General features: G+C 44.7%; 2 protein-coding genes across 10 annotated transcripts in view; both read right to left on the bottom strand.

The window, feature by feature from the left end:
* PGLS (6-phosphogluconolactonase) lies at positions 1 to 5,564 on the bottom strand. 3 transcript variants are annotated; one of them, XM_039513681.1, is made up of 6 exons: positions 5,211 to 5,564; positions 5,010 to 5,079; positions 4,125 to 4,232; positions 1,405 to 1,506; positions 712 to 852; positions 1 to 192 (listed from the first exon to the last, which is right to left on the bottom strand). In XM_039513681.1, exons 1-6 carry the CDS (start codon positions 5,429 to 5,431, stop codon positions 166 to 168), a joined length of 669 nt encoding a protein of 222 aa, XP_039369615.1. In that variant the 5' UTR covers positions 5,432 to 5,564; the 3' UTR covers positions 1 to 165. The 3 variants fall into 3 exon arrangements, with proteins under 3 accessions (XP_039369615.1, XP_039369613.1, XP_039369614.1); XM_039513679.1 differs by having other exon boundaries at positions 1 to 487; positions 5,211 to 5,482; XM_039513680.1 differs by having other exon boundaries at positions 1 to 487; positions 5,010 to 5,420.
* Positions 5,565 to 6,119: 555 nt separating this feature from the next.
* Positions 6,120 to 18,519, bottom strand: part of SLC27A1 (solute carrier family 27 member 1) — a 23,272-nt gene continuing 10,872 nt past the window's right edge. For 5 of the 7 annotated variants that reach the window (XM_039514527.1, XM_039514530.1, XM_039514529.1 and 2 more), the window contains exons 5-13: positions 17,343 to 17,412; positions 16,376 to 16,467; positions 16,108 to 16,217; positions 13,993 to 14,202; positions 13,495 to 13,621; positions 13,087 to 13,224; positions 12,448 to 12,612; positions 10,889 to 11,035; positions 7,652 to 8,277 (exon numbers count right to left, since the gene is read on the bottom strand). In XM_039514527.1, coding sequence (XP_039370461.1) covers positions 8,120 to 8,277; positions 10,889 to 11,035; positions 12,448 to 12,612; positions 13,087 to 13,224; positions 13,495 to 13,621; positions 13,993 to 14,202; positions 16,108 to 16,217; positions 16,376 to 16,467; positions 17,343 to 17,412 — 1,217 coding nt within the window. In that variant the 3' untranslated portion in view covers positions 7,652 to 8,119. Of the gene's footprint in view, positions 8,278 to 10,888; positions 11,036 to 12,447; positions 12,613 to 12,740; positions 12,800 to 13,086; positions 13,225 to 13,494; positions 13,622 to 13,992; positions 14,203 to 16,107; positions 16,218 to 16,375; positions 16,468 to 17,342; positions 17,413 to 18,519 lie in introns of those variants that run through there. The other 2 variants (XM_039514532.1, XM_039514533.1) reach the window with 2 other exon arrangements.

Genomic DNA, 18,519 nt, shown 5'->3' with positions numbered 1-18,519 from the left:
AACTGAAATGTACATCTTTAATATTGTGCATTCACTTTACACCACATTAACCGTTCACAAGACAGACTGCATCATACTGTCCTCCTCTGCAATCTCCAACATTTCCATTTGCAGCTAGAGACCAGCTTTGAGAGTCTTATAGCTCCCCTCCCCGACCACAGGTTATTACAGTGCTCCACAAAGTACCACTTGCTTAAAAAAAGAGAAACAAAAGACAGTGTTAATTTAGTGCCACATTCAAGTACTACACCAGAGTCCTCAATCTGGAATGTTGTAGAGCTGGCTCTATGCAGGAACTGCAGCCAGTGCTCCTGAATCACCACCCTGAAACCCAGCCAAGTGTTTGGTTCTACAAGATAGAGTGCTTCTCGAAGGGAACAGTCAGCTCCTTGGCTGCAGACTCATCCAGAAACCAGTGCAGCTTCCCAGTATGAGGCTGGACAAGAGCAGCAGGGAGGGGATTCTCCTCATCGCCTTCTAAAATACGCTGTCCAAAGAAACAGAGCATTAACACAGCCAGTCTCACTAATCTAGGGGGATCATAGTGCAATGAGACAGTCATGGAAGTGTTCACTATGCCAAACAAACTCTCTAGAATTGGCCAAAAAAATTTCCATCAAAATGTTTTTTTTCAATGGGAAATGGCTTTAACAAGATGGATGGATTGTTTTTGTTAAATTTTCATCAATTTTCTTTATTTTTAAACCTTACCTTTAAGATGGCAGCTTTACTTTCCCCTGTAGCAACAAACACAACAGTCCGTGCTGCATTTAGAACAGGCAATGTTAGAGTTATCCGCTGAGGTGGTGGCTTTGGAGAATCACTAATAGAGGCAACTATCTTCTCTTTTTCCTGCCATGAAAACAAAGCCAAAGTGTGAAAATTGATCAGAACAGTGCAGAGATAGGAGTCAAAGCAAAGGACAGCCTCACCAAACTCAAGCTTGTGCTATTTAACTATGACTAAGCAGCCAGTAAAAGGAGACCAAAGATCATTATCAGGCCTCAGATCCTGGTCAGCATTAATCAACTTTAAAGTTTTCTAGGCAAACTCATGCATCCATGTACAGCTCCACTGAAGTCAACAGGGCTCCATATGGGCACAGGGTTACACCCATATGAATTGGATTGCAGGATCAGGGCTAAGCGAAGAGGAAAGAGGAAATCTGCTTTTCCTCTTGTTCCCACTTTCCTTTTTTGAAAATCACATTCCAAATACTGGCAACTGTCAAGTTCTAATGCCATAACTCAGAGCTGTTCATCAAACTCCTAAAACAACCACACGCGCATGCACTCAAACTTACCACCTAGAGACAAAATGGAAACAAAGGCCTGTCACAGTTGTGAACAAATGCACATTCTTATCCCAGTTTACAGTATCCCCTCCCTGGGTCTGTAAAATCACCTGCAGAAGTGGATGATCTGGAAATAGGGAGCAGGTGTGACCATCTGGCCCTATTCCCAAAATCAGCAGATCAAAGACGGGCATGTTCTCACCTTGAAAGGCCTGCAAGAAGGAACAAAAACCCAGAGAGATTAGACAGAGGAAAGCACAAATGAGCACACTGAACAGAAAAAGGAGGTATCACTGCAAAAGTATAAATCACATCAGGAATAAGGCTATACAACTGCTGAACACAGGGCACTCACACACTGCAATGAATTTCTGTTCACATATACAGCTTTCTGGCATCTCACAATTGAACACACTGTCACAGAATGCAGCTGGGTTACAATGGCAGAAGTTCAGCAGTAGGCTGTACACCTTTGGTTTAGCAACCACTCAAACACATTATATATCATTAGTTTAAAAACAGCATACACATTCCACCAGAAAGTTTCCCCACTAACACACACCATCTTCACCAGCTAAAGAGTTCCCTCCCTGAGTACGAGCACCACATATACACCACAGTAAACACATCTCATCCACAGAGATATTTAAAAAAAATCATATAGGACATGAAAGTGAACTTACATTTCTTTAATCTTATCAGCATTCCAGTCTATGCAAGTGGACACCAATTCCTGAGTTCCCAAGATGGCCTCCCCAGTTTATTTTGGGAATTCAATGTCTTGGTCAACTCAAGAGTGGTCTTGTTAAATTAGTTTGTTCCAAAAGCACTGTGACAGGTTGGATTACAGAAACCCTGTTGGGAGCTGCCACCTGATGTGCCAAGACTACTTCTACCCCTGCTTTTCCTGCCAGCTTAGACTTCAGCACCCTGTCTTGCTGAGCCAGACACTCCCGTCTGCTTCAACACAGACCCAGGGTCTGAATTACTTGCCCCAAAGCTGCAGGTTTACCTGAAAGCAGCTAACAGAAGTGTTCCTGTCTTTAACACTTAGATGCCCAACTCCCAATGGGGTCTAAAGCCAAATAAATCCGTTTTACCCTATATAAAGCTTATACAGGGTAAACTCATAAATTGTTCGCTCTCTATAACACTGATAGAGAAATAGGCACAGTTGTTTGCTCCCCCAGGTATTAATACATACTCTGAGTTAATTAATAAGTAAAGAGTGATTTTATTAAATACAGAAAGTAGGATTTAAGTGGTTCCAAGTAGTAACAGACAGAACAAAGTAAGTCACCAAGCAAAATAAAATAAAATGCACAAATCTATGTCTAATCAAACTGATTACAGATAATTTCACCTTCAGAAGTGCTTCAGTTTTTTCTTTAGACTGGCCACCTTCCAGGCCTGGCCCCAATTCTTTCCCCTGGTACAGCTTTTGTTCCAGCTCAGGAGGTAGCTAGGGGATTCTTCATGATGGCTCCTTACTCTGTTCTGTTCCACCCATTTATATATATTTTGCATAAGGCGGGAATCCTTTGTCCCTCTGGGTTTTCACTCCCCCTCACTGGAAAAGCACCAGGTTAAATATGGATTTTAGTTCATGTGACATGATCACATGTCACTGTAAGACCCCCAAGCCTTCATTCCTCCTAGCCTGACTTACAGGAAGACTTGCCTGCAAACAGAGCCATTCAGTCAATTGTCCTGGTTGATGGGAGCCATTAAGATTCCAAACCACCATTAAGGGCCCACACTTTGCTTAATTACAATAGGCCCTCAGAGTTATATTTTATATTTCTAGTTTCAGATACAAGAGTGATACCTTTATACAAATAGGATGACCACACTCAGTAGACAATAAGCTTAATGATACCTTACAAGAGACCTTTTGCATGAAGCATATTCCAGTTACATTATATTTACTCATTATCAATTTTTTATAAAATCATATAGAGTGCAACCCTGAGCTTACTGCCAGAGACTTGGACACTGACCATGGCAGAGGCAGTATACCTAAAATTCAGTTTTGGGCTCCCCTATGGGGCAGACACTCCTGTGTCCCCCAAAAAGGAAAGAGACCCTGATCCAGTTGTAGGCTCACAGTATCAGCTAAGACAGACCTTTCACTGGCCAGCAAAATCCCGCTCCCCACTGTCAGTCAGGTTGGGTTTGCTTCCAGCTAGAGTTCTTGGGGTTTGTTCCCACTGCAGTAGTTACCAAGACCCCAACTTCCAGCTTCAGGATACATGTCTCTGTGCACTTCTTCCACTTCATTACAGCCAGTTTATGCTTCTGGGTCTTAATTGTTTTGTCTCTTAAGTCCAGGCTGGTGGGCAGCCTTTTCTTTTCCCAGGGCAGCTTTTTCCCGAGCAAATTGTACATCAATTTCCATTTGTTTTTCCTTGAGACCATCACTTGATGAGCTGGGATACCACAGAGAACCCCCTCCTGCCAGAACTTGCAAAAAATAAAGGTTTTACAGAATCTATGATTAACAAACATTTTAATGACTTTTTTGCATTTTAAGTAGCACATTCCCAGGTGTGTGGGGAACATTAACATTCCCCTACAGCATTGTCAATTCAGAAACAAAAACTTCATGTTAATACATGAAAACTAGTCTGAACTAATTCCCCTAGCTAACTGAAGTGTAGTAAGAAAGCAAGTAACATTAGCAATAAAAAATAAATTAAGTGTTTAAAAGTCTGTTTGATTACCAGAAGAGTTGTTGGTAACACAGCCAGTGGAACCTATTTAGTAAATTAGTGACTTTCACTCTTACTTGAAGAAGTTTGATATACAAAACAAAAACTTTCCACTGTACCTCTTTTAACTTCTCAGCATAATCTGAAGCAGCCTCTTCTACGGGTAGTGAGGGGTTAATGATAACCACTTGCTTTTCTGGGATGGAGATCTTGGAGAGGAGGTGAGTCTGAATGAAATAATTAAGACCCTCAAAATTCTAACCAAGAAGTTGAGCTATATTGTTTTACATAATGGGATTTTTCCCTACTACTAATTAACAAAATCAGAGTACATTTACTTTCATAACTTTTGGAGATAACAGCATCTGCTGGTGAATGGGAATGGCAGGGGTCGGCAACCTTTCAGAAGTGGTGGGCCGAGTCTTCATTTATTCACTCTAATTTAAGGTTTCACAAGCTGGTAATACATTTTAACATTTTAGAAGGTCTCTTTCTATAAGTCTATAATATATAACTAAATTACTGTTGTACGTAAAGTAAATAAGGTTTTTAAAATGTTTAAGAAACTTCATTTAAAATTAAATTAAAATGCAGAGCCCCCCAAACCGGTGGCCAGGACCCGGGCAGCGTGAGTGCCACTGAAAATCAGCTTGCGTGCCATAGGTTGCCTACCCCTGTCCTAAGGCCTCATATACACTTAAAAGTTAGGCTGACATAGCCAGGTTGGTCAGGGTGTGAAAAAAAGCACACACCTGAGCACTATAGCTTTACCGACTTAAAACTCAGTGTAGACACAGCTTTGTCCATGGAAAAATGTGTTACCTTAGTCTTCGCAGGAAAATCTAGAATTGTTGCAACAAATGTCTTCGCTATATTCCCGCCCAGATGCCCCCGCCAGGGGGTTCTCCCGCGTGCGGGGCGGGTCCCTGCAGCTCCCTCCCCCCCGAGGAGCGGGTCCCCTCATCCTCCCCCCCGTGCGGGGCGGATCCCCGCAGCCCCCTCACCTTGTAGGCGCCGTACGTGCTCTCCGGGTCCTCCACGGGCACCAGCCGCTCGTCGCAGAAGGCCAGGACCCAGCGGGCGGGGGCTGCGGGGCCGGAGAGGGCGACGGCCGCGGGCAGCTCCTGGGACAGGATCCGCACCAGGCTCCCGCCCGACAGCCCTAGCGAGAAGCGACCGCCGGACTCGGCCGCCCGCTGGGCCACCAGCTGCGCCAGGGAGGAGCCCAGCTCCTGCGGGGAGGGGAAGACCGAGATGTGGCGGGGCACGAAGCCAGGCATGGCGGGGCCGGAGCAGGGCACGGGGCGAGGCAACAGCCGGTCCGGAGGGTGTTGGGCGGAGCGGAAGTTTGGGCAGTTACCGAGAGACAGCCGGAAGCTGGCGAAAGGGAACCAGGAGCACAGTGCGGAGAGGGACGAACATCCATGAGACACACCCGGAAGCAGGCGAGGAAGAGGAGTGATTAGAGACCGCACAACACCGGAAGTGATGTGGGAAAACGCTGCCAAGTTGCCTGGCAACCTCGGGCCTAGGAGAGGGGCGCCTCGGGCGGGTACCCCGTACGAGTCTCCAGGGCCCGGGGGCAGCTTGCCCCGTACCGGGGGGTGGTTCTCCGTCCCCCCGGGCAGGCGCGGCAGCCCTAGATGTGGGAGTCTCCGAGCGCTCAGCTTGCAGGCTTTTCTCTGTCCTCACACAGGCTAGAAAAAACTCTCATGTCGTCTCAGGCTGCCAGGAGCTGGGGCTTTACCTAAAACACCAAATATCACCAGACTCCCTGTCCCAAGGTGGTGTTTGGGCCTCAGAAAGGGCCAGTGCCACTCTGAGGCAGTGAATGTTCCTCAAGAAGGACCGCACCTCCCACATCCAGACATCATAAAGTCCCCTACCCTACTGCTCTCTGCTCTTGCCCTCTCTTCTCAACCCCCTCAATCCATCCAAAATACTGTAATCAAAACTCATCTTTCAGGGCTATTGCTTTGAACCCCTTTCACCTCCACTCTGCCCTCTTCAATTATAAACAGTAATAAAGTAGCTAATTTAATGGATTGGATTTTCTAGTACAGAAGGGCCCATCACACCAAATGGAAATAAATTAAAGTTACACTGATTCTAAGTTTGTTTTAATGTGTTTGTTTTTATTTCTGAGTTTGGTAAAAACAAATAATAGTTAGACAATATAGTGATCAGTATGAAAACTATTTTGTTTTAAAAGTTTAATTAGTCAATACATGACATCCTTTAAACTACAAGAAACTTTAGTATATTTAAAGTGATAGCCGGTGGCTGGTGAGTTCAGTTCCCAAGCTGCAGACTCTCTCATTTTGTTTTTGAGTATATTATAGTTCCAGTTAACTAGGTTCATTCTTACCATGAATGACTTTCTTCAATGTCTGTCCTGATAAAAGGCACATTCCAGATTTAAAAAAAAATCAGTATTTAAACCACTGATAAGGTCCAGTTTCTTGAGTGCATTAAACATTAAAACAATGTGTTTCAAAAGCATCCTCAAAACTTTATAAAAATATTTTAGATGAAGCATTAACTCCACCAGAGAAAGGGTAGAATGAATTTTTTTCTTATGCTCCATGTAGTGTCGTTGAAGTGCTGTAATTGGAACTGGAACTGCTGAACAGGGTGCAACAGAATATGGTCCTTCCAGTATAAATTGCATAAAAAGTACTAGTCCACTGAACGTTCCTTAAGGCATCACATGGCTGGATACACCAGCAGTAGCTGCCATTACCAGATATGGTAAATTCAAATGCCTCCAAAACAAGGGAATGACCAGCTGCTCAGGACTACACAATTAAAATGAGAAAATAATCCATTGTTAGGACAGGTGGAAGCACAGCATGCACACACACCTGTGAAGGTCAAACCCTTTAATTCTCCAATTTTAAGAGTTACATTTAGTTCTAATAGTGGCAAAAGCACCAGGAAAACAAGTACATCCGGAAGTGTCTGTTAATGGATTTGCCCACATTAAAAAACAGAAGATAAAATTCTAATGGAGGTTGGAGTAGACATTAAAATTATTATGTTCCTATTTGTCTTGTCATATGTGGCCTTCCTTGGTGTTCAACAATTGCCACTAATTTCCAGCAGATGGCAGAACAATTTAAAGATGAAAACCACCAGTAAATATAAAAATAAAATTAAAGAAAATACACAGCAGCATTAAAATTAACATTTCCTAAGACCTCACATTAGCATGAAAAGGTATAACATTCCCATGTGACTCCTCTGTCAAGTCCAGCTATTTACCTCATCGCGTAGGCCAGTAACAAGTTTAAATACATTATGCCAATGAACAATGTCCCTAGGCAGTGGCCCTGTGACCCTAATTATGCTTTTTAGCCATTTACACCCAATTGACTTCCTTCAGTGAATTAACAACCTGTTTATTCTGCAGACCACAGTTTGTGAAGATTCATAGAGACTGCACTCCAGTGGTCAACAATCTGATTAATTCCCAATCCTATTATTATTTATTATCATAATGCCTAGAGCCCCAGTCATCGACCAGGACCCCATTGTGCTAGGCCCCATTGCACAAACAGAATACCTTAGGTAAATGAATGACAGACACTTCAGAGCAAGACTTCCCACTACAGCGAATCTTAGATGTGTAGTTAAGAAAAAGAAATGTGAGATGGGACAATCAAATGCTCTACCTGAAGCAAACATGCTACTAACTAAAGGTCTATAGATAGCAACATAACGTTGAAAGAGAAAGCAGAAGGAAACCTGCTCAGGGCATAGCATTTCTGTTCAGTTACATCCTCAGGATGTTACAATAAATAATTCAGACCATAAACACCTCCCATGTTGCACAGAGTCCCTCAGTTTGTAGTGGTTACAAAGAGAAAAAAAAATCTCTAGACACAGAACAGTAGAGAAATGGCATGTCTATGCCCAGGATAGGAATAGGTCACAAATTAATGTGCTTAAGACATGTGAGGACAACGTCCTACAGCCCAATGAATTTGTCACGGTTGCCGATGCATTGCACGAGGACCTTGCACTATTTATCTAGCAGGAATCCCTCACTTTCACAGGCAGGGTCCCTCCTTAAGCTAGTCAGCAGCGTTTCCTGCAAGAGACAGAGACCAGATCACAGAGCGACTTTTCTGGCACGGATCTTCTCAAAGAGGCATTCATCCAATGGAACATATTTTCCCGACTTTAGATCGAGAAAATATAACCGGTCTGATGTTTGATGAGGGTCAAATCCTTCTCTCTGTAAACGGGTTTTCTGGATTTTGAATGTGCCTTGGAAAAGAGAAAGAAAACACTAAAGTGAAAATTTTCAGAGCTGGAAACCCGTGGAAACGGAGTTAGGAAGATAAATGTGAACCAACACACTACTTGTTATTGGTGTTAAACCTAGAAGCCAGATATTTTTGATGTATGGTGGTGAGAAGTAACTCCACTGGCTGGTATGAGACAGGATGAATCAGGCCCTAGATCCCTTGGGATCAGTACAAAAGCAATCACAATCCATTCATGGTATATGTGCTACAAACACCATAGGTTTTGTTTCTCCTTTCTCCACCAACCTCTGACAGTACAGGATCTGTGCAATTTCAATTGTGCAATGTGTTCTTGACCTAAGCCAGTGGTCACCAAACTGTGGGGCATGCACCCCTGAGGGGGACACTGAGGAATGTTTGGGGGGGTGGCATGGTGGAGCCTGGGCCAGCCCCCACAGTGGGTGGGAAGGGAGCGCCACCCAGCTCCGCTCTGCCCCCAGCTCCACTCTGGCTCCAGCGGCAGATCTGGCCCTGGCTCCCAGCTGTGGGCCCTTGGCTGCAGGCCCCCAGCAGAGGCCCCAGCTGCAGCACTGGCCCTACTCCTGGCCAAGGCCTCACTCCCAACCTGGGGGGGGGGGCGGCACGACTTGGTAAGGGGAGGGGCACGCAGACAAAAAAGTTTGGGGACCACTGCTATAGCTCAAACCTTCATTACAGGGACACTGTGAGGCATTGTTCACGTTTATAAAAAGACTTCATGATGCAAAGTGCAATATATTGCAGGTGTTGTAAAAATGTAATATTTGGATTCCTGTAAGTGCTGTCTATAGCACTGAATCCAATTGGCAAAGTTTTGAGAAGTTCAGTGGCTCAGTTAAACCTATTTGCTGCTTTAGAGATTATGGTATGTGGAAAGAGTGGAGGTGGGAACCCTGATGCTTTAATTACGTCAGTCTTTAGCTGTCATGTTGAAAATCTAACCGACATCGTCCTGGCTGCAATGACTGACAGCACATCCCTTAGAATAAGGCTGAGATGCACCGGGAAGATCAGCCTTTTGATGCATCTGGTAGTTGCTGCACAGTGGTGAAATTTCTGCCATTTAATTTTCAGTTTGAAAGTTCATGTAGCTTCTGTCTAATAATTAATAAAGGCTCTTATTCAGGTTTGTAACTATTTCACAATCTCAGTTATAGATCTTGTGTCATACTGGTCTGTCATTTCTGCCATCTACAGTTAGTTGATATTTACTATGTGTGAGCTATGTAATTTCTTGTTTCCACTTCTTCAGAAGACTAAAAAAGAATCCTCCTGGAAAAGAGACAATAGCCACCTCTAAAGCTGTTTAATCAGCTGACCAGGCAGTTATTCACCATATGAGAAAGTGTGAATGTTTGCAAAATCTCCAGCATAAATGAGGGCAAATGATCAGGTATTAAATATTCTGTGCAAGATGGAGTGGCTAGGGCAATTAGACCTCAGTGGTTCAGGAGCCAAATTAGCGATCAATATTTCCCAAAAGAGCCACAGTCGTGTGAATTCATTGTTTCATTTACTATAGTACTAGTCATATTTAAACAGTATGACAGTGGAAATATTTAGTGTATATAGCGAGGTGGCCAAACCATGGCTTGGGAGCCTCATGCAATTCTTTTACAGTTAAAGTGCGGCTCTCAGAGCTCTCCACACCCTCACTCCATTCTCCACTTACCAGACTAGGTTGGGGGAGGGGGGAGTCTCAGGGCTTCTTCCCCACAGGAGGCACCTGCCAGGGCTTAGGGTTTCAGCAGGCGCAGGGCTGAAGCCCCAAGCCTTGGCAGGTGCGCCCCATGGGGCTGAAGCCCAGTTCTCCAACTTCTGAAGATTATCGCATGCGGCTCGGAGTGTCAGTAAGTTTGGCCACCCCGGGTATGTATGTGTGTATATATGTTATTCTCACAGAAAATAAGTTAATAACTTAAGTTGATAACTTAGTTGGTTAATAACATAATAAAAGCATCCTGACTGGCTAATCATTAAAATCACAGTGTGTTTTAATGTGCTGCCAAGAGCTTAAAGAGCCACTTGCAGCTCACGAGCCGCAGTCTGAGTATCACTGAGCGAGGGGGTTGCGAGAGCCCCAGTGTGTGTTGAAATTCCTTCAGCAGATAACAAGGACCCTTTAGATTGTTTGATAGATAGCTACATTTATATTCCCAAGCGCTCTACTGCTGGCAAAAGGCTCCCACTGACCCAAATATAGAGCTGGCCTACACCACAGCACTGAACTCAGAACAAGTGTTAGAAAGCACAAAAATCTTTTCCTCTGCCAAGGTCTCTTCAGTTAATGGCCTTGGTCCAGCTATTCTGCTGTATAAAATTCAACTACAGACATTATTTCACTCATGTGCAAAATCCAGCAGAATCACAAGTAATCCATGAAAGAAAGAAAGACAGACAGACACATGGCAGCAGCCAATTAACTCCAAATAAAACCATCTGACTAAATGCAGGTTTCTTATTGCTACACAGCACAATTAAGCAAGTGGCAACTTTGACACTTTCCAAGTTTGAGCTGAGCTCTGGGGTCTGAAGGTTACTGACACATGCATTGCTAACAAGAAAAGAACTTGCAAGTGACCCATCAGTACCTGTGGTGTCAACTTGAGGCAGGAGACGAAGAAAGATGGGCCGTGCATAGGGAGGCAGCACCTTCTGTAGCTCCTGATACAAAGCATTAGGACTCAGTTTCGCTTTTGGATCTGCTATTGCTGCCATTCCAGCTTTCCCTTCAACCCCTGAAATAAAACAGCAGAACTCACAGAGTGTACAGGACAGAGAGAATGGTGCTGGCTTGGACTTTAGACACTTGGTACAGGTGTAAATACAGATACCCACCTGAACCTTACCCTTCTTTCCCTCAGTTGCAAGTGAGGGCAGCATGGAAGAGGTACCATGCTTTAACCATTGTGGTAGGGAACTCCTTGCTATTCTGATGGACTTGGAAGGAAACCACTTCCAGCCCTCCTCAGTCAAAGGTAAGGTCACAATGTCCTTATCTCAGAAAGCTAATCCAACTCCATCTTGTTAAGCTTCCTCTTCCACCCAGACTCAGTTTGCGAAAAAACCAAGCAGACTGAACTGCCATTTAATGGGAACTTTCCAACCAGACACTTGCTTGAAACAGTTTCCCTTTTCATAAAGGGACTTTATTCCTCTTGCTCAATGTAGCTTTCTCCAGACCCTTTATTTGTGCCCAGAGAATTTAAAGAGAGTCATTTATTTATGTTTTATAAAGGATCATTTTGTTCTGTATCAGTTCCTCACACCAGAGACCCAGGCTTCATGACTGACAGCTATTGGAAGGTACAGCAGACAAGTCTCTCAGCATTGAAGTGGCAGCTCCCAAAGTGAGCCCAGGGACAAGCATCCCTCCAACCCCATCCCCACTCCCCTGGGGATTATACCAAGATGCATGTTCATGTATGGAATCAAACAGGAGTCTCCATGGAATCCTGAAGATTACTTTCACCAAGAATTTCTGCTGAGCACAAACTATAAATAGGCAGAGACATTAAATACACGAGTCTCCTCCTTCCTATTTCTCATCCTTAAACAAGACCTTTCTTTTTAAGAATAAGTCATTATAAACCAAGGTGGAAAGCATGCACTAAATACTCCAACACTGAGCTGGATTATCTGGAGATCAGAGCTCTCCGGGCACCCAGACATTGCTTCTTAGTTGGATTCAACTACTAATGATCACACCTTTCCCCATGTGTACGGATCTCACCAACAGCAGCATAAGTTACAAGTACTGATTAGTGAATTATCCCTGGGGCCTTCATTTCACTGCTCACGATGAGTGCTGGCAAAATCAGACCACTCTGTTGCCCCGCCTACCTTCCCCCATTTTGGGGCACCCTACTCCAGCAACGATGGCCAATTTCAAATTAGAATCATAGAATATCAGGGTTAGAAGGGACCTCAGGAGGTCATCTAGTCCAACCCCCTGCTCAAAGCAGGACCAATCCTGCCCCAAAATATTTTTTGCCCCAAATGGCCCCCTCAAGGATTGAACTCACAACCCTGGGTTTAGCAGGCCAATGCTCAAGCCACTGAGCTATTGTCCTGGGGAATAAGATACAAATTTGTGTATCTGCTTGACTTGCCTCCCCCTGAATCTTGGGAGTTCTAGATCTCTAGTTACCTGGTACCTCTACTCCATACACTGCAACATCCGTTTGACTGAGGATGTGACTCAGGATTCCCTCTACTTCTGTGGTGGAGACATTTTCCCCTCGCCACCGAAATGTGTCCCCACTACGGTCTTTGAAGTACATGTAACCAAGTTCATCCATCACTAACACGTCTCCTGCAGGGGAGAGAAGCCACAAACAATCTCAGTACTTGATTAAGCAGCGCTAGGCCCTGCCTTTCAGCCCTTGAATATGCCATCTAGGTCCAGCACATGCAGTTAAAGAGAAGACTATTCCTACCTACCTCCCAAGGGTGTGGAGCTAAATCAGTGGCCATTTCCCCAGTGCCTACAGGATCTGCAGCTGTAACAGGATGAGGGAAAGAAACGAGAGAGAAAAGCTAAAGCAATAAGGGGTGGGGTAGAGAGAATCCATCTCTATGGGTTTTCTGTTTGTAGTTCATACATTCTATATTGAATCTAGAATACTACGCAGATGGCAGCAGAACAAAACCCTAAGATAAGATTTCTTGTCAGCCTCTACAAAGAGTTGATTAAACCCCGGAAGCTCTAAGAGTCATTTCCCCTGTCCAGTGACTGAAACATATCTGTGTCGAACACTGATGAAGCCAGCACTTGTTCTGACAGTACCTGAAAGGTATGCCCGGTCCCCTTTTTGGAACACATTGCATGCTATCTTCTTATTGGTGGCACTCTCATTGACATAGCCATCAAACCTGCGCAAGGGGTCCTGCTGGTTTATTCTACCCACAAGAAGGCCTGGCTCCCCTAGAAAAAACAGGACAAGACCCCATGAGATCACAACTGCTAACAAGATTGGCCATTGTGCTGGCAGTTTTTGCAACACAGACTTACTTAATGCAGATTACTATATTGCTGTACGATATATTTTGTTGAGCTGGGCTACTTTTGAAGCAGAGACCTGGAAGTGAAAGGCTTCATATCCCATCACTCGTTCCTTGAGCCAGCTAATGCCCATTTGGTATTCTTGTAGAACAGTTAAAGCTTTGAGAACTTGGTGTACACAGTAACATTTACCTGGGCAGCAGGGGATGCAGAGCCCGCTGGAGTCACGGATCAGCTCCATGGTGTCTTCATTTACCTTCACCAAGCGAATGGGATAAATATTGGGCAAAATCCGGCTGTTGAAACCACAGGCTCCAACCTTTCAAGAAAAGGCCCAAGACACATGAGGAAGTGAAGGGCTAAAATGAATCATTTAGCCTCTGAGTTGCCTGTTCCTTGTTATATCTGGCTGTCTACCTTCTCCTAAAAAAGGTGTGGGTGGGAATTTTCTAATCATTTCCTATTAAAAAAGGAAATCATCCCCCACCACCACCAAGATGAGAATTTGTCCTGTAAAAGTGGCACAGACAAAAACTATCACAGATTTAGCTCCCTGCAAGCCCAGTGATAGGGTCCCAAAAGACATTGCGCAGAGCAGCCAAGAAAACAGGCAGAAGGTACATCTCCCTCTGTACTGCATCCCTCTTACTATACATTTCTCCCCTTGCACTGTAGCCACCCACTGCGTACCTTTCCATCCAAGTTAGCAATGCTGCAATTACACTCTGTGGCTCCATAGAACTCCCCAATCTGTTTAATTCTGAAGCGCCTTGTAAAGTCTTCCCATATTGTGGGTCTCAATCCATTTCCCACTGCAAGTCGCACGTGATGTTGTGCTTCTGCCTCCCGTACTGGCTGGTTCAGAAGATACCTACAGATCTCCCCAATATACTGAATAATCTGAGGAAGCAAACAAATATAGATCAGTCTCCAGGAGACCTTTATGATGCCCTGGGAACAGCTGAAACATAGGTAATCCCATAAATAATGCCACTATCTCAGCACCTCCATTATTAAATTTATTGTGGTAATGCCCAGAAGCCTTAATCACAATTGGGTATCCTTCTGCTGGGTACTGCACAAATATAAAATAACAGTCCGTGCCCCAAAGTGCTTACACTCTAAAGACAGAAGAAGACACGGAGTGAGGAGAGGGGTACTCATGCAAACAAGGTGATGGGGGCACAGTGCTAGTGCCATTTCCTGAATATTTATTATGGGTCATGGTGTGGAGCAAGGAAAGGAGTTCATATGGCTAAGGCCATACAGAAATGGAAGGAAGGGGGATAATGTGTGGTAGGGAGGTAAGGATGGAGAAGAGCACAGAGGGTGGGGAAGTGGCAAGGCTGGCAGTAAAGGACTGCCAAGAAGGGTGGGGAATGGAGGTTGGACCAACAACCAATCAGCAGAGGGGAAATAATACCCAGAATTCAAATAAAGTGCAGTGTGCTGACAATACTGGTGTCCAAAGACCCTGCACATACCTCCCCTTCTTGCAGCTGCTGCTGAGCAGTCCTGGCTGGCCTCATCCCAGAAAGTCCTGTTCTGCTTCCTCTAACCATAGTTTGCATCAGAGGATCTCAGATAAGCCCCTCTCTCCTCACCCCTGGAGGAACCTGTTCTGCTTCTCCCCTACAGTTGTTATCCTGAACCGCAGCGAAGCTCATGCCTGTCCAAAAATGGGCTGCTCCTAATCATAAGGTATTTTTAAGAGCAGGGGCTTATGGGAATGCTGCTTTTTGGGGTCAGAATACAGTTAAAAGTGGTTCAGAACAAGCATCTGGATCCATGGGCAATATACACAGAACTTTCAATACCATCCTCTGAGATACATAACAGCAATGCCAATGGCGGAAGGAGAAAGAAAACTTGTGATCAGTCCAGTCCTCCCCGTATTGTGCCTGTCATGCTACGTATCAAGCAGAAGATCCTCCTGTAGCAGATCTGCCTGCTATTAGAAGAGAGACAGTCGTGTTTAAAGCCAGGATTTATCTTCTCTCTTAAGCTTCCACACAGAACCCAAAATAGACATCTGGAACAGGCTTTCTGTCAAGTAAGAAACCCTCCAAGAGCTGAGAGATTCCAGATGACTCCTCTTCTTCATGTGCCAGCAACCCATTCTCTGACTGTCTAGCTCCAAAGAATGTTTGAAGTTACTACAGGTGTGTATTATTTTTTGCAATAATGCAATTGTCAGAGGTGTTAGGGCTGGGAAGGGACTACTGTTGTGCTCATGTTTTATAGCCATATGGAGGTTATGAATCTGATAAAATACAACATAGAAAAATGAATTAACAGGACTATAGATAAAACTCCAGTGGCAAGTTAAGATAATTGGAATTGGTAAATTCTGCCCCTGAACTTCACACTTCATCTCTATGCACCATATTTCCTGATATTCCTCTTTTGCTCATTTAGGAATGGACTGGCTAAAGATGTTAGACTGATTGATGTTAGTCCAGCGGGTTAGTAAGCATGCTCTATATTATCAGGTGGGAAACCCAGATTCCACTTCTTGTCTTTGTTGCCTGTAATCATCAGGACCTGGAAGCAACACAGATTTGGCAATGAAGGGCTTACAGTCTAAAGTCTCGGGGGGGGGTGGGGGGGTGGAGCTGAGGTGTGATGCTAGCTGGAGAAGTAAGAGGGCTTGCAGTTGAAAACTTGAGGTGGATGGCAGGGAAAAGTCAGAGCTGATACCTGAAGATTCCCTGCTGAAGCTAGAAATAATCCCACTGCCCAAATTAATTTGCTCCCATATACTCCAGGCTGCAGAGACATGGCAGAATTCAGGACACTGCTTACTGTGCATTTGTATTTTGTACAATCATCCCAAAAGCGACTGGCTGAGAACTTCTTCCTGATCACCACAGTGAGGCCATGGATTAGACACTGGCCGACTCCCATGATGTTACCTGGAAGACAAAGCAGGGCAGGATATCAGTGCTGGCTCTGGCTTCAATCACTTTGGATAAATTCATTTACAACAGTACTTGAAGGTCCTCAACAGCACCAGAAGCACTGGGATAGGCAGCAATACTGTGAACCTTTGCTTTCTGAGGAGGAAGTATACCTGCTGAGTGATAGAGTGGCAGGCAGTTGTAGAGGATATCCTCAGGGCACATTCTGTAGGCATAGTACCCAAAGGCAGCTATGCGGTAGTACCTGCAAGAACACAAGGGATGTTAAGAAATGGAAATGAACACAGCACTTGGCTACACTTGCAAGTTAGAGTGCATTAAATCAGCTGTGGGCGCCCTAACTCCTGAAGTGTCCACACTGGCAAGGCACGTAGAGCGCCTGGACTCCGTGGCTGAAACACCCCTGGTAATACACCTCCACGAGAGGCATAGAGCTTGCTGCACCCTGGCTGAAACGCCAGGGTGTCAGTGTGGATGACGTATTGCATTACTGCACTGTGACTGGCCTCCAGAAACGTCCCATAATCCCTTGAAGTCAAGTGGCCACTCTGGTCATTGTTTTGAACTCAGCTGCAGGCATGCATATATCCCCTTTCAAAGCTCCGTTTCTGACAGCCAGCATGTTTATCTGCTCCGAGACACAAAGCAAACCATTATTGTGGAATGCTCTTACTGCAGAGGTAGGGGTGTGTGGGTGTGTGTGTGAGAGAGAGAGAGAGAGAGACACACAGACAGAGGATGGCAGCTGATGTCGGGATTTCCCCCTTCCCCCTGCCGCTGTTTGAACTTACAAGACAGCATGCTGACACACACTCTGCCCCTCAAAACACACACTCTCCCCCGCCCAATACACACTCCACCCCATCCCCTCCATTTGAAAAAGCACGCTGCAGCCACTTGCACACTGGGATAGCTTCCACAATGCACTGCTCTCTGTGGCGCTGCAAGAGCTGTTAATGTGGCCACGCCGCTGCGCTTGCAGCTGACAGTGTGAACACATGGCAGCTCTTTCCCTGCTGCTGTCTCTGAGGGCTGGTTTAACTCCCAGTGCTACATCTGCAAGTGCAGCCATAGCCTGAGTATCACTGAATGAAGAGCAGCTTCTCTTCAGCTCCTCACCTGCTGTGCACCACAATAGCAGCCTTTGGCATTCCTGTCGTGCCAGATGTGTAGATATAGAAGAGCCGATCTGGAGAACAAAAACATGAGCCAGGCATATGACAGATTCTCTTCAGCTGTTTAATCCCTTTTTCTGTGCAGGGCTAGGTTTTAGCTTTGCTCCTATCAGTGATCTGCTGATCACGAGTGACTGCTTTGATCTAGTGCTGGCACAGGAGAGGGTAAACTGATATGGTTGGCACAGAAGCCACATTACAACCCTCGCAAAGAGAAACCTTGATGCTAGTAAACTTCACCCATAAAAACAGAGGGTGAAAGGCAGCCCCAATTCTAATCTTTGAATCAAGAATGCAGGGCCCTAAGGGCATGCACTTTTCTTCTCCCTTCTCCAAATCGCCTTGGAATTAGGCCAGCTGCCTGACTCAGACGCTACTGGGGAGATTTCAGAGTAGCAGCTGTGTTAGTCTGTATCGGCAAAAACAACAGGAGTACTTGTGGCACCTTAGAGACTAACACATTTATTTGAGCATAAGCTTTTGTGGGCTAAAACCCACTGCATCGGATGCATGCAGTTTCTGCAAGTACTCCTGTTATTTTTACTGGGGAGATGAATCTAGAGGAAAAGTCACTTCAAACAGGGGTGGGGATGTTTAAGGCAAGCTACACTGTGAGGAGGAAGAGAAGAGCACAGAGCAAGATTTTTTAGATTTTGTAAAGAATCCAGCAAGCTTGCATTACAAAGCATCAAGTTTCTCCATGCAGCAGGAGTTATTGATCCTAAAGCAGTGGTTCCCAAACTTTAACAACCTGTGAACCTCTTTCACTAAAATGTTAAGTCTCACGAACCCACTCCTAAAAATGAACATTTCCAGGGATTTTCTCCTTTACCTGAGTATAAATTATAAAAGCAGTGATCTTGGAAATATAAAATTTGTTTTTATGACATGCTTATTACACACTATCTATTATCACTTATTAATCATTACAGTATTTTTATTACATTATTAAAATGGCAACACTCTTCCAAGATCTCACTTTCATAGCTTGTATCACTTTGAATAAGCCTGTTATAAGACAAGGCTCCTCTGTTTCATCAAGGAGTATCAGATGTGAAACAGCATGAAGGTATTTAAGAAGCCAACTCAAAGAGTTCCTCCTACATAAGTATTCAGGTCTT

Source organism: Mauremys reevesii, linkage group 25, assembly GCF_016161935.1.
Source record: "Mauremys reevesii isolate NIE-2019 linkage group 25, ASM1616193v1, whole genome shotgun sequence".
Classification (NCBI taxonomy): Eukaryota; Metazoa; Chordata; order Testudines; family Geoemydidae; genus Mauremys; species Mauremys reevesii.
The sequence above is the reverse complement of the archived record's forward strand: the minus strand, read 5'-3'. Positions and strand labels throughout refer to the sequence as shown.